Source organism: Electrona antarctica (assembly GCF_951216825.1).
Source record: "Electrona antarctica genome assembly, chromosome: 6".
In the NCBI taxonomy this organism is placed as follows: Eukaryota; Metazoa; Chordata; class Actinopteri; order Myctophiformes; family Myctophidae; genus Electrona; species Electrona antarctica.
In genome coordinates, this window is record NC_136811.1 from 31,175,841 (window position 1) to 31,198,340 (window position 22,500).

General features: G+C 43.9%; 3 protein-coding genes across 4 annotated transcripts in view; 1 reads left to right on the forward strand and 2 right to left on the reverse strand.

Moving 5' to 3' along the window:
- LOC306925040 (neural-cadherin) overlaps nucleotides 1–22,500 on the forward strand; it is a gene marked incomplete at its 5' end in the record, with an annotated part of 185,678 nt that overhangs the window by 12,696 nt on the left and 150,482 nt on the right. The gene's annotated exons all lie outside the window — the stretch shown is intronic.
- LOC306925514 (uncharacterized protein) lies at nucleotides 4,271–6,959 on the reverse strand. Of its 2 annotated transcripts, none has more exons than XM_079504379.1 (3): nucleotides 6,896–6,959; nucleotides 6,605–6,666; nucleotides 4,271–5,592 (listed from the first exon to the last, which is right to left on the reverse strand). In XM_079504379.1, exons 1-3 carry the CDS (start codon nucleotides 6,916–6,918, stop codon nucleotides 4,301–4,303), a joined length of 1,377 nt encoding a protein of 458 aa, XP_079360505.1. In that variant the 5' UTR covers nucleotides 6,919–6,959; the 3' UTR covers nucleotides 4,271–4,300. The 2 variants fall into 2 exon arrangements, with proteins under 2 accessions (XP_079360505.1, XP_079360506.1); XM_079504380.1 differs by having other exon boundaries at nucleotides 6,605–6,636; nucleotides 6,896–6,942.
- LOC306925515 (cytochrome b-c1 complex subunit 2, mitochondrial-like) lies at nucleotides 14,871–16,235 on the reverse strand (the record flags this gene model as incomplete). The annotated part of the gene is made up of 1 exon (XM_079504381.1): nucleotides 14,871–16,235. The coding sequence occupies one exon, from the start codon at nucleotides 16,233–16,235 to the stop codon at nucleotides 14,871–14,873; it is 1,365 nt and encodes a 454-aa protein (XP_079360507.1).

Here is a 22,500-nt window from a genome sequence, read left to right on the forward strand (position 1 = left end):
AGCATCCCAATGGAAATACATGTAAATTATTCATGCTGTTGAATGAAATATTAAGCAGCTTCAAAAAACAAAAAATTAACACAGGCCTCCACAGTGATGTGATGTGCTTTCTGACTATATTTGTGTGTGTGTGTGTGTGTGTGTGTGTGTGTGTGTGTGTGTGTGTGTGTGTGTGTGTGTGTGTGTGTGTGTGTGTGCGCACGTGCGTGCGCGCGCGTGCATGCGTGCGACGTGCGTGAGTGGCTGCGTGCATTCGTGTGAATAGGAGGGATTGTTCTTACGTATTTCGTTTTTGAATCAATACAGAGGTATGTTTGTTGACTGGATTGCTGTTTGTGTAGATTGCTACAACAGTCCGTCCAACTCACACACACACACACACACACACACACACACACACACACACACACAAACATGCATCTGTTTGCCAAATACTAAAAGAAGAGAGTGAGAGAATATGTCTTGTCTTTGTCACTGTTAGCAAAGTTATTTTAATGTTTGAATCTTTAATTCCTTAGGTGATTTTAGTTATTTAGATGCTGTACTGTAAACTGAAGAGTTTAAAATTTTAAAAGTACTGTATTTTCCTAGCTGAAAATGACTCCCTGATGGCAATTCAGGAATCGAGTAACTCACGAATCCTCTTTCAGAGAAAAAGTGACCTGCCTTCTCTCTTTATGTCTGCGTTGGTGGGAGGGAGGGGAGAAGAGGGGAGGGGGTGGCGTACCGGGCAGAGGGGATTGATGACTCCAATCAAAGGCTTTTTCATCTGCTGCCCGCACTCCTCTAATAATTGAAAAGCAGCCTTGTGGCTCCATTTGATGGCACTTTCACATTAGACACAGTTCTCCCATCATCTATAATTCACAGCTCAAATGATAATCCCTCATCTATTACCACCGGACAAGGGGATTCCGTACCTTTTCTCTCTCCATCTCTCCCTCTCTTCACTCGCTCGTCCCAATCGTTCTCGTCTCTTGTTCCCTCTACTGATGATTTGTGGTGAGTGGGAGGCGGGGACATCAGAAAGTCACACAGTTTTTATCCAGGGTAAATTTCCTGAGCAGGAATTCTCTTTACATCATAATCATAGTACAGTACACACCTGGGCCATACATCGCTTTTATGGCACTTCTTTTTTTTTCTTCTTTTTTTTTAGGGACATCCATTTTTAGACAGGAACAAAAAAGAATGAAAATAAAATAAAGCATATGGGAGAGATGGATGATGTGTGCAGAAATTAAAGTACAATACAATATAATACTCATAGGGAGACATAAGGGAGTATTTGAAACTGATCAGTAATTCAAATAAAAACAACAGAACCAAAAAAGAGAGACATGAGTAAGACAGAATCATTCAATCCTTGCCACTACAAAATCTGGTCACAAAGGAATAATATATTCCACCCAATTATACCAAAACTTTATAAATTTCTCCTTCTGCAGTCTGAGAGAGAAAGTGATCTGTTCCATATTATAAATATCATTTACTATATCTATCCATTGTTTTATGGTGGGGGCCTCAGGAAGCAACCAGTGTCGTGTAAATACTTTATTTTTATGGCACTTCTTATGGCCAGAAGTGACTGTACTTTTGGAGGTGCACTCTAATGGCCCCTAAACCTGCAAATCCAACTTGGAGTTGATTGGATGTTGTCCAAGATTAGCTTTGCATAGACAAACAGTAATATATGACAGTCTTGTATCAAGGCTATGATTAATGTACTTATAGTGTTATGTCTACAAAGTATGTTTCTTTGCGTTTGTCTCTGGGTGTAGTAAGTTGCAGCATCAGCAGACAATACAGTGAAAGACGATCAACTAACTTATGTACGTAGTTATATGCACCCTTAATTGCGTAGCCTATATAGCGAGATATTTATATTAAGGCACAAGTGGAATGAAATATTTATATTACTACAGGTAGGTCTTCTGACCAAACAATTGAAATAGGCTCTCCACAGCCGTGCTGAAATGAGCATGACAGCACACCTAGCCGTTAATAGAAGATTTGAGAATGGATAAATCACATTTAGAAATATTATCAGGCTTAGGAATGGAACAAAAACAAAATTATTCAAAGAATAAATTACATTTTCCTCCTGTGTTAATAGCTGAATAGAATGGGGCAGGTCTACGCTCAGTTATTATGGTGGTACTTGGAGAGCCAGATATTTTCTGTGGTGGTACTTCAGTATAAAAAGGTTGAGAACCACTGCTCTAGACTGTAGAAGGCTGCTCTTTCATACATTTGAGGTGTCAGATATGTTGTGTGGTCTAACCCTTTTCACGCATTGTAGATAGCTGCTCTGTTAAAATGAGTAGCTGTTAGGCTGTTTGAATAGGAAACACTAATGGCCACCGAGAGAGAAATGTAACTCTGCAAGGGAAGAATATAATGTACCCCAATGGAATTTAAATGTTCTATAACCTGATGAGTTATTTGTTATTTGTTCTTCCGTTACCAGAAAAATGAGCGCACGCACGCACGCACGCACGCACGCACGCACGCACGCACACACGCACGCACACACAGATACTGGTGTCAAAAAAAAGAAGCCTAGCCATCCAGTTCTTTAAGCCTCAGAGGGAACTCACAGCACATAAACTGTCATTCAGCAAATGGATGTTTCACAGCTATGCTTATGGAGATAAGCAAATCCTACATGCACACAGACATGAACTGATGAACACACAGACATCTAAGCCACCCTCTCGCTCCATTTCTCTGTCAGTGACTCTGTCTGTCTCCACTGAAACCAAAAGGAAATGAGTAATATACTTTATTCATCTTTCACACCTCTGCATTTCAGCATTCACTTTGGGAAAAATGTAAAAAGAAAAAAAAAGAGAGAAACAGAGCACGAAAGACAGACCAACAGATACAGTAGTTAAAGGGAGAGGGAAAAGGAAGAAAGAGAGGAGAGAGGGCATATGAAATTGCCTCGCTGTGTGTTATCAACATAGTGCTTTAGTTGAACACATATTTGCAGTGTGTAAAACCAAGCTTTTGAAGTGTTCGTCTGACTAGCTTAGTGGTGTGTGAGTGCGTGTGCATGTGTGTTGTGTGCTTTGAAGTCTGACTGTGGCCCTTTGACTGACTTTCTGCAAGGACTAGACTGTGTGAAAGTGTGACAGAGAAAGAGCACCAAAGAGAAAAAGGACGGGGAAAATGAAAGAGTGAATACTTTTGAGTTTGAGAAGGAGTGGTCATAAGGGCGAAAGGTCAGTAGGGATAACAAAGAAAGGTAAGGGTGTGTGTGTGTGTGTGTGTGTGTGTGTGTGTGTCATGTTTTGTATCAATAATCAAAATCTGCAAAGTAACTAGTAATGCAGTAAAAAGTACAATATTTGTATGAGATGTAGTGCAGTAGAACCCAAAAGTACCTTGGAAATTGTACTAAAGTACTAGAGTGAATGTTACTCATTGAAAGATGAAAGGACCGTCATCTTTTATTTTGCAATCTGGTATACAGTATGCAACAAAATGTAACAGTTTTTAAAGGAGCATTTCACCCATTTTCCAACAATCTGGTCCTCACTATATTCTCATGAGATAACACCATTTATGTCTACTCACGCCATCTCATTTGTGGGCTGTCATGGATAGTGAGGACCAAGTAAATGAAACCAGTAGTTAAACCAGTTCAAACTTTTTCATACCAAGGCATTTGGCCACACAGACCTCCAGCTGAATCTTTTTTCCAACAAAAGTCAACATTTTACTAACGCAGATGTACAAGTGACAGTACTATGTCATTTAGCACATATTTTGAATACTGTTGATATTGCTCGCTACTATTTACATTATTTTACTAACTTGTAGCACTTTAAATGTCAGTGGTACTCAACATTTTTGGCTCAGGCCACCCCTGGAAATTATCCACAGCACTCCTGAATTTACGTTAAGGATTAGTTCACCCAAAACATGACTCATTTTCTATCAATTACACACCCCATGCAGCCTTGAATTCATGGAGATTGTTGCATTCTCAGCCAATAATTTGATGATCGGTGGAGTCTCCGGTATGTCCTATTGACCGATGACCCAGGCATCAAATTATTGGTTCAGGAATGAACTATTTTTTTCTAAACCGGTTTACACAGCTCAGTTTTACAATAAATATCAGGCTTTTCTCTGTGGTGGAAAGCCTGGTGACGTGAGGTTACCAACAAACCAAACATGTTAAAAAAAAAAAAAAGATTAACAAGTTTTAGGATTAAAAAAAAAAAATACAAAGGCACTTTTATTTTTAGAAAACAATTCCAATATTTTCTGGAAGAATCACCACCACACATCATCGGCGAATGGGGGCGCGACGACGAAGATAGTCATAAAGGTTTACTGCATACACAGATGGTTCAGTACCAACCAAGTCGCCTGCATCATGGATGTGATCTGTGGGCCTTGGAGGAGATGAAGAGAAATCTGTTCTCGCAGGAGCAAACTCATATTCTCCAGAAATGCTGGGGCCATCTTCAGGTTCTGGGTCAGTTCCGGGCCAGGTACTGTATTCAGGAGAGGGAGCTGGGTAAAGATAGTCATAAGGGTTTACTGCATACACAGATGGTTCAGTACCAACCAAGTCGCCTGCATCATGGATGTGATCTGTGGGCCTTGGAGGAGATGAAGAGTAATCTGTCCTCACAGGAGCAATCTCATATTCTCCAGAAATGCTGGGGCCATCTTCAGGTTCTGGGTCAGTGCTGGGCCAGGTACTGTATTCAGGAGAGGCAGCTGGGTAAAGGTGATGAAGGTTTACTGCATACAGAGATGGTTCAGTACCAACCAAGTCGCCTGCATCATGGATGTGATCTGTGGGCCTTGGAGGAGATGAAGAGTAATCTGTCCTCACAGGAGCAATCTCATATTGGTATAAACTAGCAGGCTCAGGTTCTACAGGTGGGTGTGGGTATCTAGCAGGCTCTACAGGTGGGCGTGGGTATCTAGCAGGCTCAGGTTCTACAGGTGGGTGTGGGTATAAACTAGCAGGCTCAGGTTCTACAGGTGGGTGTGGGTATCTAGCAGGCTCAGGTTCTACAGGTGGGCGTGGGTATCTAGCAGGCTCAACAGGTGGGCGTGGGTATCTAGCAGGCTCAGGTTCAGCAGGTGGGCGTGGGTATCCAGCAGGCTCAGGTTCAGCAGGTGGGCGTGGGTATCTAGCAGGCTCAGGTTCTACAGGTGGGTAGAAGCCAACATGCTCAGGTTGTTCATAGTAAGTAGACTCAACAACAGGGGCATAGACACTGTGGGTTACCGCAATGTCACGTGGTGTTGAGGGGGGTTGGAGAGTGTGATGTGAACGCTGGGCTGCTTCAGAATAATGTGGCCATTTGGAGAAGCTGCTGGACTCACGAGGAGTGTTGCTAAACAGTCTTGAAGAGATAAAGGTGGGCCAAGAAGAACCTCTGTTGTCATCACCAATTGCAGAGAGAGAACCTGTGAACCGTCTTGAAGAGATACGGTTAGGCCAGGAAGAACCCCTGTTGTCATCTCCAATTGCAGAGGAAGAACCTGTGAACTGCCTTGAAAAGAGCTGGGTGGGCCATGAAGGACCTATATTGTCACCTCCAATTCCAGAAGGAGAACCTGTGAACAGAGATTAAACATTTAGCCTGGGGCTCTGGGTCTGGTGAACGGACTGCTGTCTAGGGCAATGGTTCCCAAACTTGTCATGCCCGGAAATAATCAAATTTGAACTTCCACATACATTAAAAGAAAAGTTGATCTACAAGCTCACAACACCTGAGCTGTATACATCTCTCCACACACACACACACACACACACACACACACCACAATGAGGCCGAGTTGAAAATTTGCAAGTGGCATTTTTCTCAGCCTAGTGTGTGCAAAATTTCACGGAAATCACATAATGTGTTCATGATTTGCAGAATGTTGTCTGAAACGGACCACTCCTACGAAGCCAATCTTAGCCAATAAGCCTATCTCACAGAATTTCCCCGCCCCCCTTAATACGCCCCCTTTCGGGGTTAGTGGTGATAGCGTGACGTCACTCCATAGACGCTTCATGTTAACAGAGGTAATTTAAGAAGTCTACAACTTTTGTTTTCTCAAGGTAAGGTTTGTTCTATCTGTTCGAGCTGATTTACCATATTGTTTGCTTCATAATAATATTGGTCTGTCACATTTTTACATTAGAAAATGTACTTAGATTCTCCAGAGAAAAAAAACGTGTAAATGCTCATGTTAAAGTCACCACTATTTACCGGAAGTGGGCGTGAAAAACGGGCTGTGAGATAGGCCTATCAGGACAGAGTCTGAAAAACCCGTTTTGTTGAATGGTTATAGAGAGACTGTACTGATTTGCGTGATGTTTGGACAAAATCTGTTGTAGTGTCAAAAGGTGGACCCCTGGTGGCACTATAACAGGCCAATGTGAAAACTTTGGGGCAGAGGTTCAGCTGTGGCATCCAGGGAGTGGGTGTGCAGAGTTGGCTGCCATTGAGCAAACGGTGCCAGAGATTAGCTGTCCACAGACGGACGGAGTGCATAACATACACTCTCCCCATGCCTTCGGCCTGGTGGAGACAATAATAATTTGGGGACCAGACTGTGTGAGAGAACTGAAACTTCCTACCTTTTGGTGGCATAGGGTAGCAGAATCCAATGCTGACCAGCAGAAAACACAGCCAGGACACCCTACACACACACACACACACACACACACACACACACACACACACACACACACACACACACACACACACACACACACACACACACACACACACACACACACACACACACACACACACACACACACACACACACACACACACACACACACACACACACACACACACACACACACACAATTTAACATGTATTAGTTTTACCATACCACATGCCTTACATTTAAGTTAAATACCTCAAAGGCAGTCCCAGAGCCATCTCTAGCAGCCTCAGCACAGCTCTGCTCAGTGCTCTCTGAACTTGCTGTGAGTTCTGTCTGATGTTTATCAGTCGTTAATCTAATTGACCTAATGACACTCACCTGTTGACCATCACACCTACCCGGCCCAGTGTTGCCATGTCTTCTTATTATAAGCAACTTTGAGCTTGTTTTGTCCTGCAAAGTCACTTGTACAGTTGCGGGTTTCACATTCAAATTCTGACGTAATTTCTCCATTCATTGTCAATTGCAAATCTTGAGACGTGTGGGGACAAAAGCTGTTTATAGACTAGCCCCTTAAAAAAGCTGTGAATCAGGCAAAACAGTGAGGACATGAATAACAACACGGATTTAAAACTCAACTAAAAGCAAGAGTGAAGACAATGACATAGGTCTTGAGCTGTGCTTTAAAGCTGTCAACAGAGGCTGCCTGTCTAAGGTGTAATGGGAGTTTATTCCAAGCGTCGGCCTGTAGAAGGCTAGAAGCATAAAGTTGCTTAATGTGTAGTTCCTTATCTGGGCTTGTTTCTAAAGTGTAGTAGCTTATTTGGCCTTGTTTCTAAAGTAGCCTATAGTCGCTTATTTGGCCTTGCTTCCCAATGATGACCAGTGGTTCTCAAACATTTTCATGTCAAGTTAATATGTCAAATTAATATGTATTTGTCTGTGGACCCCATCTGAAAATATTTTGTGCCAGGGACCCCCAAGATATATGATTTTAGATTTTTTTGTTGTTAAAAATAGCATAATGCTGCAAGCTTGTAGATGTGCTATTTTCTTGAGGCTTGTTTTCGTAGACCTGGTCGCCTGTTTCTCTTGCAAAATCTGGCAATACTGGTATGACCACTTCACACAAACAGTGGTTGGGAGGGTGGTTACCACACCCTCCGACTACATTCATCAAATCAAAAGAAAAGTCTGATCTGCTTGTATTAAACAACGTTAAACTCATGAACATTGCAGCTATCCAAAGAGGATAATGCCAGCTTGCCTTACAGCTGCAATGTTGTTGAGTTTAACGTCGTTTAATACAAGCAGATCAGACTTTTCTATTTGGATGAATGGCCTGTCAATGGAGGGTGTTGATTCAACCCATTATAAAAAATCTATTGTTTCAAATTGCGGCTAAAACTCAAACTCTGAACCTGTAATCCACACATGCACATGCACATGCACGCGAGCGCACAAAAAATACTATATAAACTTTAATTTGAAGAAAGACAAGGAAAAAGACCAGAACCCGCAGTTCCTTGACCCAAGAGGAGCAGCTGCATGTTAGCCTTATCCAGCAGTGGTGTTTGACCTTGCCTGATCCCAGCTGCATGGAGAATCCTGTTAGAACCCCCTGTGTCTCAGGGGCGCTAGCCTGTCTGTCAATCTCCACCACAGTGACAAGACTTCTCCCTCTCCTCCTCTTCCCATCCCTCCTCCACTCCTCCTCTTTCTCTCCTTCACCTCAGAAGCTAATTCGACACACTCTTCCAGCCAGCCCCGGGGAAATTGTTTCCCAGTTAAATTGGAGGGATGAAGTGGCATTTGACTCTCGTTTCCCCTTTGAGTCAAGGTCACGCTACCATTTAAAAGTATTTCCCTTGGCTTATCTCCTCTGAACTGGCCTCTTAGCGGGGATAAGGAACACAAATCAGGAGAGAATTATTGGCTCCCAAGCGGTCTAAATGCCTGCCACTTCCCACTTCCTTGGGCGAGGCGGAGCTGCAGAGGTGAAACTTACGCATAAAATGAACCCTTTACAGGTCATTTTTAAACTCGAAGACTAATACCGACACATGGGTATATTTTTAGTTGTCAAAAGTTGTCTGTTCCAATACCACCTGGCACATTATTGGACTGGTATTTCCAATGTTATTTTTGGGCTTTAAATGTGTTTATCTCCACAATATGAACATTTTTCACATTTTGTGAATTTTTCTCTGTGGTTGATCCCGCAAACTAGAGGGCAGCCCGGGTCCACCCGGACCCGAATACCCGAGATCCGAACCGAGAACCGAGCCGGTTCGGGTGCAAAATATTGACATGCCGTCGGGGAACGGGTCGGTTCCATTTCAAAGCTGCGGGCCTCGTTCCGGGCATCTGAAATGCAGAATACCCGAAATGCCCGTGCAGGACCCGAGCTTTATTATATATTAAACCTTTCAACTTTAAAAATAGGTTTTGAAAATAGACATATTATGGTTATGCGTGCGTTCAACTGCGTTGTAATGATTATGTTCTAAAATACACGCCTCGAGGATTTGGAAATGGAACGTATCCACTGGTGGTGGGTGTGTCACAGGGCGCGTTCGGAAATACCGCACCGGAGCACACTCGCCTATTAGTTTGCATTGCACAGTGTGCTGATGCGCTCAGTGCACTATTTCCGAACGTGCCCACAGTGTGTGCGTGCAGTCACAGTAACAACACGAACACTAACACGAACATCATCATGGCGGCCCCCTTCTTGAGCGAGGTGAAACCGGTGAAACGCAAACTACAAGCAAACGATTACAGCACGCAATCTCCTAAAGGGAAGTCAGATGTCTGGGACAGTTTTGTTGTCATTGTCGACGCAGACGGTAACAATGTTGGTGCTGCTAAATGCACAAAGTGTGACTCACTGCTTACTTACGACATGCAGAAGACGGGAAAATCTTCAGTGTTTCACAGTCACGGTGAAAATAAGCATACATAAGTATAATAAGACGAAAGTCCGTGAAAATGTAGTTCTGTTCTGAATCTGCATTGTGCTGTGCAAACTGTACTTAACCATGCGACGCATTGCGAGCTTGTAGATCGGCTCTTTTCAGTGCTCCTTTGTAAAGGCGGGGGTGATGCTGACGTTCAGTGTTCACTTCAGTCTCATAATCACAGTCACGGTGAAAATAAGCATAATATAGGATTGGACACACCACGGGTGTAACGGGTCTTTCGGACCGGGTAGGTTTATTTCGGATCGGATCCTGTTTTTATCGGCTCCGTTTCGAACCGGATCCAAAACTTTCGGGTCCGGGTCCGAGCCGGGTGCGGCCAATTAGAATGTTTTCGGATCCGGATCGGTTCTGTTCTGATATCACCGGGTCCGTTTCGGACCCGGTGATATCATTTGCCCTCTACCGCAAACCACTGGGCCAAATGTGCAAATGTCATATGCACACCAGTAGGACAGTGAATGAAGTACAGTAACTCCCTCAATCTTTTTTTCCCCACATAATTATTGTGAATTTATTTTCATTCTTTCTTTTTTAACTTAGAGGTTTATTTGGGCTGAAGTGTTTGTGTTTTACTATTTTTTTCCTTCTGCACCTGCACGTTTGCATATTTCTGTTCACCTCCCATGGTGAACAGCTCAGGCTTATTGTAATCCCTCTGACTCACCTGCTCATACAACATCTCTGTGTGTGTGCGTGCGTGCATGCGTGCGTGCGTGCGTGCGTGTGCTCTCTCTCTCTTTTATACTTCTCATTTCAATTCCACTGAATGCAGTGTATATTTAAAAACTGCATATGTAAAGTTTCTGCTTGCGTTCGCCTTAGGAGTGTGTGTGTGTGTGTGTGTGTGTGTGTGTGTGTGTGTGTGTGTGTGTGTGTGTGTGTGTGTGTGTGTGTGTGTGTGTGTGTGTGTGTGTGTGTGTGCGTGCGTGCGTGTGTGTGTTTGTATTGTATGCACGTGCATATTTGTATGCTTGCATGTGTGGTTTTTAGCATTTGTGTATGTTTGTATATTTATGTTTTAGTGAAGTCTCCCCGGGGCGATTGCATTGTTTACCAGAGAGTTTTAATACATGCCTCTTGTACCTGAGCGCTAGCTATAGCACATTAGCGAGCAGCGCTAGACATGCTGCGTATTTTTAACCTCGCCTGCCTCTCGCTTCTAATCCCATCTGCATATGTGCACACGCCACTGTGCTCTCACATGTTGACACATCACCACATGCACATCTGACGGTGCGCACACGCATGCACACACAGCCGCGCAAACACATGCACGCATGCACGCACGCACGCACGCACACACACGTGCGCGCGCGGTTGCTTGTTATCACCTATTTCTAAGCTGTGGGTGAGAAGATATGGGCGACATTCAACATTTTTTAGCAGTAACACAGAAACCAATTCCAGCAGTAAAAGCAGGGTTTTGTGAGCCTAAGCAAGTATTGCACTGAACTTCCTATCACCCGCACCCCTCCTTCCCCATTCTAATCCACTGAGCTTTATTGGACAGTAAAGTTATAATAAGTAAAGTTTATTCTATGTTATGGAAGTTTTGTACTTCCATAACAGTATGTTTGGCTGCCTTTCAAAATGTTCTATTGCGAGGTATATTTGGAATTTGGCAGTGAGGTGCATGCATTACATTATATAACAACAGTATAAAGACATATTTACACAGTTTTTTATTGGGGTGCTACCAAGCAATATTACAGTATACTTTGTATATACTAATTTAGGTGCCTTGTGACTTTTCTTGCCACAGAATTCAAGAGATCACTTGGGAGTACCGATTTAGGCCAAGGCGAAAATAGAATTAAAAAGATAAATAAATAGATTATATGCCTTATAAATAGCCTATAAGCCATGAAAACTAGGAAGACTAGGAAGATGTGTCATTCCATGCTTGGTAAATGGTGCATTTATATAGTGCCTTTATCCAAGGCGCTTTACATAGATTGTGCATTACATTCACCCATTCACACATTACACCAATGACAGAGGAAACCATGCAAGGCACCAACCTGCACACCGACCTGCACATTCAGAGTCTTGCTCAACGACGCTTCGACACTAACTCTGGGGGTGCCCGGGTTTGAACTGGCAAGCTTGCGGTTACCAGTCTACCCCTGAGCCACCGCCAACACCCATGCTTCTGAGATATAGTACAATTCAATCCACAGACAGTATAAACGAAAGCTTGATTCATACTTGGTTGTGTCTGGTGTCGCACACCTACACTAGCTAGTCTACAAGCTCACAACGTGTTGCGCTGCGACTGACAGGCCATATCAGTCTCCACAGCTACTGTATGTGCAAGCACATGCAGCCCTATTGCATAAACTGACTTTATGTAATACACAAGCACCTCTGGTCTTGCAGCTTGCCACTTTTCTTATAAGAAAACTATACATACTGTAAATAGCCTAGAAGTAGAAGCCTATTTGCACGTGTACCCAGAAGGTAACATAATGCATTTTGCACTGCACATGTATTATGCACTTGAAACAATATATATGTTCTGCTTTGCACTTTGCGCTTTTTTATTATGTACACAGAAGGTAACCGGATATACATTCCATATACATTCCACATTGCATTTCATTTTATTATGCACATCGAAAAACGTCAGGACCAGAGGTGTTTGTAGAATGTGTATTCGTGTGTGGTCCACCAGAATCACTACAGTATTATAATTCATGCTGTGCCCACACTAGAAGGTCTTTAACTTTTTTGGATCCACATGCTGCAGTCCTACTAGTCCATACCATTTCCATGATGGCACCACCCACCCACCCACCCGCACAGAAGGCTGCTGCCCCCTGCCAACTCATTTCATAGTGCCAGCGCTGCCTCTGCATGCTCTGCAGGCCAGTCCCAGGGTGACTGACCGACCCCCCCCATACACACACACACACACACACACACACACACACACACACACACATATGCACACGCACACACACACACACGCACGCACATACTGTGCACGATTCTGTGCACCGTTCTGTGCCATTATTGATTTCACACGGCTTGCGATGTTGCATGCCACAACAGAACCCCCGCCATCTCGGTTTGAAACGGAAACTTCAAAGACCACGCTTGCTCTCTCTCTCTCTCTCTCTCTCTCTCTCTCTCTCTCTCTCTCTCTCATCTATCTCTCTCTCTCTCTCTCTCTCTCTCTCTCTCTCTCTCATTGAAATAAATAACCCATGCTTACCTTCTAAACTGTTAGATGATCGCGCTTGTGTCCAACACCAGAAAAAACATTATCTTTGGAAGGCCAAAAACATGGTGTTAATTGCATCATGAGTTGTGTGTTGCTAACTAAAGCTGGTAAAGCTATCTATATATTAGTCTCCTGTAGCTAGACGATCTGTATGCCTACTGATCACAATTAAACAAACGGCTTAACTGTGTGAAAAAAATAATAACAGCATCACAGAATCAATGCAAAACACTTCGGGGCGTGTCTTCATGTAAGAAGGTATCAGGATTGGTTTTCAATAAGGGAGCAAAGGTTTGCTACCGCTGGCAACCTGGCGTCCACATCCATTCATTGAATTTAGATTTCCCCAGCTGGCGGACATCTCTGATCATCTGGATATGCCAGCCTAGTATAATATTGATGTAGTCTCTCTCTGTCACTCTCAACAAGAGCTCAAAGCGAGTTTACTCTCTCACCTGGTGACATCAAAAACACAAAAGTGTCTTGAAAGATGCACACACACACACGCACACGCACGCACGCACACACGCACACACACACACACACATGTACACACACACACACACACACACACACACACACACACACACACACACACACACATACACACACACAAATTTACCAGTTAGGGTCAGTTTTTACACTTTTATTTTAAATTAACACTCCAAGTCTTGCTGTGCAACATCTCTATCTCTGAAGGCTCCCGCCTTAGAGTCACATGATGTCCAAAGAGCTGCCAGATAAAAAATACTGCCCATCATCTGTTGCTTCTGAAAAAGGCACTTCAAAGTCCTGTCACGATAGGATAAGAGAGAGAGATTGAAGTGGAAAGGTGAGGAGGGAGAAAGAGAATGCCCTGAAGCTGCCCATGCCAAAGTCTGGAGAAATCATTGGCCCCAATCCTGACAGTTAGGAGAAAGACAGAGACAACATAGTCAGAAAGAAAGACACGCGAATAGAGAAGATATAGCAAGGGAAGAGAGAAGAGAGAACTGCCAAAGAAGAGAATGACAAAGATTGTCAGAGCGAAAGGGCGATAATCCAATTGATGTCTAAACAGTGTGCTGAAGACATAACCGTTTCACTCAGCCCCACTGGAAATGACAATGGCCTTCAATACAATGGCCCATTGTATACATGCTTGAAATTAAATACATTTTAAAGGGAGAAACAGTAATGAAAACAGAGACAGAGACATTTTAAGAAGATATTTATCAGGAAGACACTGATGATGACAAAAGCAAGGAATTGTTTGAGTGAGCAATCGGACTTTTAACTTTCCATTAACTCAAATGTAAGCTGTTTATTTGCATTTTTCTGCCAAGTCTGCACATAGTTGAGCAAAGCTGTATAGACTTTTTTTTTTTTTTTTTTTACAATTGATTCAGTAGATATCGGAATTAACTGCACACACATCACCACTGTGCATTCAGCATTCATGCTCCTTCTCCCCCTTCCTCACAACTTTCTGTCAGGGACCAGAGGTTGGATCATTCACCCGTGGACCCCCTTCCCACACACGTACATACACGCACGCACAGCGCACGCACGCACGCACGCACGCACGCACGCACGCACGCACGCACGCACACACACACACACACACACACACACACACACACACACACACACACACACACACAGAGCAGCTTTATCACTGGCCCACCAGAGTAGCCAGATCATATTACTGCAACATCCTGAGGAAGTCATTCCCTCACACATTTCTTTCATGTGTGTCTGTCAGTATGCACATAACATGCTATAGAATAGATCATAAATATATATACAAAAGTACATGCTTGCTCGGCAGGAGGCTAGCCGTCTACAGGTATAAGAGTGTCTGTGTTTGTATCTGTGTCTGTCGGTGTGTGAATCTGTCTGTCTGTCTTGTCTGTCTGGAAAATAAAAAGCAATATGACAAATCAGTGACAATGTTTTCTTTCAGTGGTTTGATGAAATGGAACAGTTGTGCTGTTTAAAGTGAATCTGATACAAGGGGAGGCAGGGAGAAAGAAGGTTAGATCTCATCAATGAAGGGTGTTTTTACAAGGTTGCCACTGGACGCCATGGATTTCTTTCTGACCACAAACGTCTTCGCAGCATTGGCGATATCAGTGAGGGAGACATTGTCAATGCTCTCTGTGACAGTGTCAGGACTAATGTAGACTCCTCCAGACAGGGCTTGGGTGCCCATAGCATCTATCAACCCTTCTGAGGTCTCCAGAGACATCAGGTACTGGGCCTTTAGCTGGTTATGGGCCCGTGTGAGCTCAGCAGCAGTGACTGCACCATCGGCAACAGCTTTCACCTGTGCCAGAGCAGCCTTGATCACATCACCGGCTGCAGCATACTGGCAGACGGTGTAGACTCCAAACAGACCAGAGTCAGAGTAGCTTTCATGATATGCAGTGGCATCAAAAGGGTCACTGGTTGTCTTGGAGATGCCCCGGATGAGTTTGCTAGTGGTGTTGGAGCCCCTCTTGATGTGGGGGCCGGCCCCCAGGATGTGCTGCAGCACGCTGAAGGCCAGGACCTCCGGGGTCCCCACTCTTGCCGACTGGCTCACCACCGCACAGTGGACCAGACTGCTGGAGCTCTGCTGACGCACCTCACCTCCGCGGTACTGGGACATAGCTCCTGTGGTTCCAAGCCCGCTGCGGATGTTGTGGAACTGCTCCCCAAGCTGCCTCAGCACAGCATGGTCTATACCAAGTCCAACAAGAGCCATTCTGGCAGTTGTAAAGTTGTTATGGACAAAGTGGTGCATCTGCTCGGACTGGATGTTGCCGACCATGTGGTCTGGGCAGTACAGGGAGTTAGAGAGTGAGTTCTTGTAGGCTGCTCCATGTAGACCGTCGATCACACAGACCAGGGGGCTCTGAGCAGCCAGGGCCTTGTCCATCTTCACTCTGGGGGTGAGATCTGACACTTCCCATGGCCTGAACTCTGGCGCTGTGGTCACATTGATCAGGTACTCCATCACTGTATCAATATCATCTCTCAAACAGTCCACAGAGTAGACCATGTTCTCTCTGGATGCTGTCACGCTCATCTTTCCTCCGACTGCCTCAATGCCACGACAGATTCTGAGGGCTGAAGCACCTTTTGTTGTCAGGCCGGCAGCCAGTCGCAGGAGGTGTGTAACCCCCATATTGTCAGGTGTCTCATAGCGACAGCCAGCCCTGACAAACACCCCAATCTTGGAGGCTGGGAAATAGTTCTCCAAAGAAGTGATCACCAGCCCGCTTGGCAGATTGGTCACCTGCACTTCTTGTGGCTCAAACCTTACATGATCAGTGGCCCCTGTAACCTCAACCTTACGGGCAGCCTGAGCCGAAAGAAGCCTCCTTGGTAATTTACTTATTACCCGAATGGCCTTCATGTGCCTTCTCTCCTTCAGCCAGGACAATTGAAATATCTAATTTACATTTTATAGAGGAAGTCAACAGGGCTTGTACCAAATTAGGAGTCATACATCATAGATACATCTTCAATGACGTCACAGGTTGGCCACATGAAGTTTGAGATCCACATTGTTTTATCTTGGTTTACTTCAAAGCAACTAGGACGATGCCCGTTGGGAACGCATGCTCCTCCACTTATGCAATACCCGTTGTACCCATTGTCATACCCATTGTACCAGTTGTACCCATTGTCATACCCGTTGTACCCATTGTCATACCCATTGTACCAGTTGTACCCATTGTCATACCCGTTGTACCCATTGTCATACCCGTTGTACCAGTTGTACCCATTGTCATACCCGTTGTACCCATTGTCATACCCGTTGTACCCATTGTCATACCCATTGTACCCATTGTCATACCCATTGTACCAGTTGTACCCATTGTCATACCCATTGTACCCATTGTCATACCCATTGTACCAGTTGTACCCATTGTCATACCCGTTGTACCCATTGTCATACCCGTTGTACCCATTGTCATACCCATTGTACCAGTTGTACCCATTGTCATACCCATTGTACCCATTGTCATACCCGTTGTACCCATTGTCATACCCGTTGTACCCATTGTCATACCCATTGTACCAGTTGTACCCATTGTCATACCCGTTGTACCCATTGTCATACCCATTGTACCAGTTGTACCCATTGTCATACCCATTGTACCCATTGTCATACCCATTGTACCAGTTGTACCCATTGTCATACCCATTGTACCCATTGTCATACCCATTGTACCCATTGTCATACCCAAGGATTCTTTTGGGGAGGTGAAAGGGGAGAACAACACACTCTCGGCAGCTAAGTTTGAAATCGATCAGTCGGACGGTGTTTGTCTGCACAGGACAGACAAACACCCATGCACACAAACATAATCTAACATAATACAATGCATAGAGTTCAATGAACAGTGTTTTACTGTATTATAATCTATACTGTATATTCCCCTGAATTTCTGGAGTGATTCGTCGCTCATGCAGCAACTCTCACTGTCTAGAATCATTAGCCAGTGTAGCCACTCCTCCCTTACCTTGTTCTGTTATTGTCTCCACCAGGCCGAAGGCATGGGGAGAGAGTATGTTTTGCACTCCGTCCGTGTGTGTGTGTGTCCTTCCGTCCGTCCGTTACCAGCTAATCTCCGGCACCATTAACCCGGTCGATGCCAAACTTTGCACACACACTCCCTGGATGCCAACGATGAACCTCTGCCCCACATTTTCCAGAACGACCTGTTATAGCGCCACCATGAGGCAGCTTTTCACATTTTTTACCTAAAACTGCACCGATCTGCGTGAAACGTTGCATGCACACTCCCTAGAGGCCAAGGACAAATCTTTGACCTGCATTTTCCGCATCTGCCTGTCTAGCTCCTCCCAGCACTCCCCTTTTGGGCAGGCGATGAAATCGAGAGCATAATGAAAACAGGCCTGGAATGAGCTCCCTCTGTCTGCTAGCTCAGCGTACATTTTAGCTCTTTGGTCTGAGGTCATGAAGGGCCTTTTGCTCTCTCTCTGTCTCTACACATGCACGCGCGCGCGCACACACACACACACACACACACACACACACACATGAATTAACTTTTAAGCGATACATCCACGTTTTCGAGACTCGATGGAGAACAGGCCTTTTCTCTTCAGTCAAGTACTGACATGTCCCAAAGGGGTTGAAGCAATTCAATTTTCTTCATTACTTGTTTCCTCTGTTTTCTTATTTGTGAGAAGTCACTTTTCATTAGCTGGATGAAGGGGGCATGCTTTGTGTTTGAGTGGGTGTTTCTTGTGGGCTACGACTCTCTGCAGTAACAGACTTGCACTCCCGCTTTGATTCTGGATGAAAGAACGGCTGGAAGATTAACACAGGTCAGCTATTCTCACTAATATGGACTGCCTGTGAGACAACACAATAGACACATACCCGCACAGTATGCACGCACAGTATGCACGCACGCACGCACGCATACACGCACACACAGGCAAACACATACTGTATAGGCTTATGAGATGAAGTTAAATCTACTGGCTACAAACACAGTGTTGTTGACCATGTGTTTGACCTGTACCTGGGAGGATGCAGTGGCACCCACGCACGCATGCACACATACACACATACAACACACAAAATGTGACAATGGACCTGAACAACCAATGCGCGCCCTACATAGACCTGTATGTGAATGTCCCTCAGGGCAGTCAGCCAAACGCACTCCAGTTCTCCTGTAAACCAATAGACTGCTTTACTTCAATACTTCAGTACTCGCACGCACGCACGCATGTACACACACACACACACACACACACACACACACACACACACACACACACACACACACAGTTTGTAATTGTAATAAACTATTAGTTTTCATTTCCTTTTTTCCTTTGCAGGGGAAAGTGTGCAAGAGTTACAAAGTGCTTTAGAGACAGCAACACAAGGGCTTGTCTTTTATTTCCTCCATTTATTTCACACTGTGTCTCTCGTGCACACATGGCACACCTTTCTAACACTTCTCACAGGGGGGCCGGTAATCCAATATGAAGCAGGGCCTGTTCTGCGACGTGGTGGCCCTAAATCGCCAGTGACAGGCGGACCGTGGCTCTGGCTCACCCTGAGGGCCCTATGGTGTGTGTGTGTGTGTGTGTGTGTGTGTGTGTGTGTGTGTGTGTGTGTGTGTGTGTGTGTGTGTGTGTGTGTGTGTGTGTGTGTGTGTGTGTGTGTGTGTGTGTGTGTGTGTGTGTGTGTGTGTGTGTGTGTGTGTGTGTGTGTGTGTGTGTGTGTGTTTACACGATGCAACACAATGCCAGCCTTTCACAACTGTCAGGTAACACCAAATCGAGCGATACATGTGTATCTGTGTATGTTTATGCATGCTTCTTTGTGCGTGCGTGCGTGCGTGCGGCCGTGTGTGCGTGAGTGAGTGCAAGTATATTTTTCCTATATCGTCCACCTATGCCAGGCTCAGAACTGAGGGGCAAACACAGAGGTCACAAGAAAACACTCAGGGCCCTATTATGCTTGTCTTATTTCCAGGTACTTAAGTCATAATGTCACCATTTTATGCACAATCCCTATTTTGCAAGCTGAACGCGAACACTTAAGGCTTATAGGGACAGTTCACCGCTGAAAGAAACTGCAGTCACTCAGTGTTAATAGTATGTGCAGTGGCACAATTTGAAATTTGCACCCTATGGCCAGAAAAACTATGAACTCAGATGTGGTCAGACATCTCTGCTTTCAATGTGATGAATCATACAACACATTAGCACTGCGTATTGTGCTGATCTTAAAGGGAATGGCAGGCTATAGTGCCTTAATTGCCGCAGTGCGCAGATTACTGCACTCATATGATATTCATATGCCATTTTGCTATAATGCATTATAGCAAAATGGCATTGGCCACACCTGCATCTCTTAAAGGAGCATTCAGTGATTTGGAAAAAAACTAGCACTACAGTGGGGGGGACACACGACAGGCCAACAGCATGCACACCAAGGCACGCCCCCGCTCGATCATGATTGGCGGAAGGCTGGGCCACCTATAGCCAAAAACGAAACCAACGTTATTTTTTTACCCCAGGGGTTAACTGGGGACAGGGAGGAACTCCTTATATGGTCAGCACACTCTATAGTAGGGAGGATTATCACAACAAAACAAAAAAATAAGTGATATTTGAATTAAGTGAAATCACTGAATATACCTTTAAGTTAAGACATAAGACCTGTCGGTAATTAAGACATGCATAATAAGACCCTCAGGGCAGTATTATGCATGTCTTAAGTAATTTGGCTATTCTGAGTGGCCAAATGGCATTGATCACGCCTCCAGGTCTTAAGTTAAGTAATAAGACCAGGTACTTAAGACACGCATAATACTGCCCTCAGTGTTAATAAATCAATTTATAACTCTTTGAGTGTACAAATGTAACTATTGGTTATTTTGTTAGTTATTTACCGAGAACACACCTGTTTTAATTCATGCTTGTGTCTACTTGTCAAATACAAATGAGTTGTTCAAATTGAGGAGAAGGCTGGGGGAAATGATGGCGAGAGAAGAGAGGGGCATTTGAAATGAAAAAGAATAATGTTCTTGCCAGGCCCCGGGAGGTTGTGTTCTGTGATGTTCCTGTGAGTTGGAGGAGGCTTTCAAAGCATCTTGCAGGCTGGTGAGTGTTCTGTGAAGATATGGTGGTTGTTTTTCCAGCCTTCAGGGCAGTGTTTGTTCAACGGTGGTATATACACTAGTTATGGTAAAAAGAAAGTGGGTAACAAAGACAAAAGGGCAAACAACTTTGAGGCTCTTTTCAGGTTATTTCAGGTGTTTTTATTAATATGTGTATTATCTGTTGAAGTACAGGGTTCAAGTCTAAGGCACGGGGACATTAGGAAATAAAACACTTTTAGATTTGCATTATGGTTCAGTTCACTGCAGGCAACTTTATAGCCATAGTGCTGTCTAGTATGTTAGTGAGATTAGCATGACATTTCTGTAGCCATTGGGAGCAATTATCAGATTCATGCTTTTCCATAGGGTTGCTCTCAGTTGAAACTTACAGAAGTGCTTTGCTAATTGCATTAAATTCTATTATATTATCTTTCCAGTTATATTACACATCTGCTATTGTACAACCCGGCTGTATAGTATTTGGCGTATTTGTACAGTACAGTCATACACATTGTTCTTCTACTGTATTTATTATAATTTTTCCTTGTATACTTTGCATATCTTATTTATTAGCATTGTTCTAGAATCAGAATCAACTTTATTGTCACATCACAGCTTTACAGGTTACAGGTGTAAAACTGTTACGTGTATGCTCTTAGAGAAATTAGTTTTTGTGTAACCTTACATTTACTGTAGCGTTGCACACTGACCTGACTTACATGAACATGGGAATTTCCTTCTGGGTCAGTAAAATATCTATCTCTATAACGTTCACTGCAATAGTGGCAATATAATGATTGTGTTGTAGGTTAGTGTCATCTTCATTCTGCTTGTGATGTTGCTTGCTACTGAAGGCATTCAAAGGTCACTGTGTAAACTGCAGGTGTCTGGAGGCTGCTCTCTAGCCGACACACCGGCTTTGTTCAGACAGCAAACAAACAGAGAGCAGCTCTGTCATCGCTGCAGTCGCTGGAAAATTCTGAGCTGGCTTCCCTTGTTAAATGAGATGTGAAGATGTGGGAAGGTTCTGCTTATACTCAGCCATCCACACTAGCGTTGAAAGACTCCATTTTGTAGTCCAGGTGCTGAAACCCAATAGCTGAAAAAAGTCTTTAATCTTTTGACACCTCTATGTTTCTATTTCAATATATTCATTTTCTTTCAGTTTCATCATTTTCCTCAATATTAACCAATGTCAATAGATGTCAACCAACTATCTATTTGTCTTTATCTAATGCTTCTAAAGTTTACAGTATGTCATACATTTGCAGCTTAAAGTGCCATTTCATTAAACGTCAATTTGATGTAACCTACTGTAAGAAAATCTCCATATCTGGGTTACCGGAATGCCTTCGAGCAAGAACTCAACCTATCATGTTCAACTAGACACAGGACAACAGAAGGCATGTTGACATGTCTCTGTCAATGAGCACATTAGACACTCCATTTCCCAGAAAACATTGCTGAGATGTGACTTCTCTCATAACACAGATGACAGGTCTTTAAGACATGATGAAAGGTCACAAACCGTGATGTATTGGTACGTGTTGTTGAACCAGCAAAAGAATTCGAGGGCATGTTGTGACAGATTTGTGGTTTAAAGGATTTGTTGAGTTGGAGATACTAAAACTCACTAGTTCAATCCCCACACTTGCCAGTGTGTTCATCAACACCCAGGCAGGTGACAAGGTGTCATTGAGTCAGACGCTGAAAGTTGCTCTGGGTAAAGACATCAGCTAAAGGCCAGAAACATCAACTAGCTCCAATATATTGCACAGGTCTTCATTTGAACTAGATTTGCTTTCTATTGCCTTCCTCTATTCCACTACTGTGCTGTTTTTCTTTGTATATGGGAGGATATTGAAAAGCATGGATAGTTTAGGCTTCTCATCCGCACGCATTACATGGGTAAAACTGAGCATTTGGAATTGATGACATCTCAATTCAATTTGTGCATGTCCATTGTTGCTTTTTGCAATGAGTATGCGCCTGGAAATGACAACATTAATGGCAGATATACTG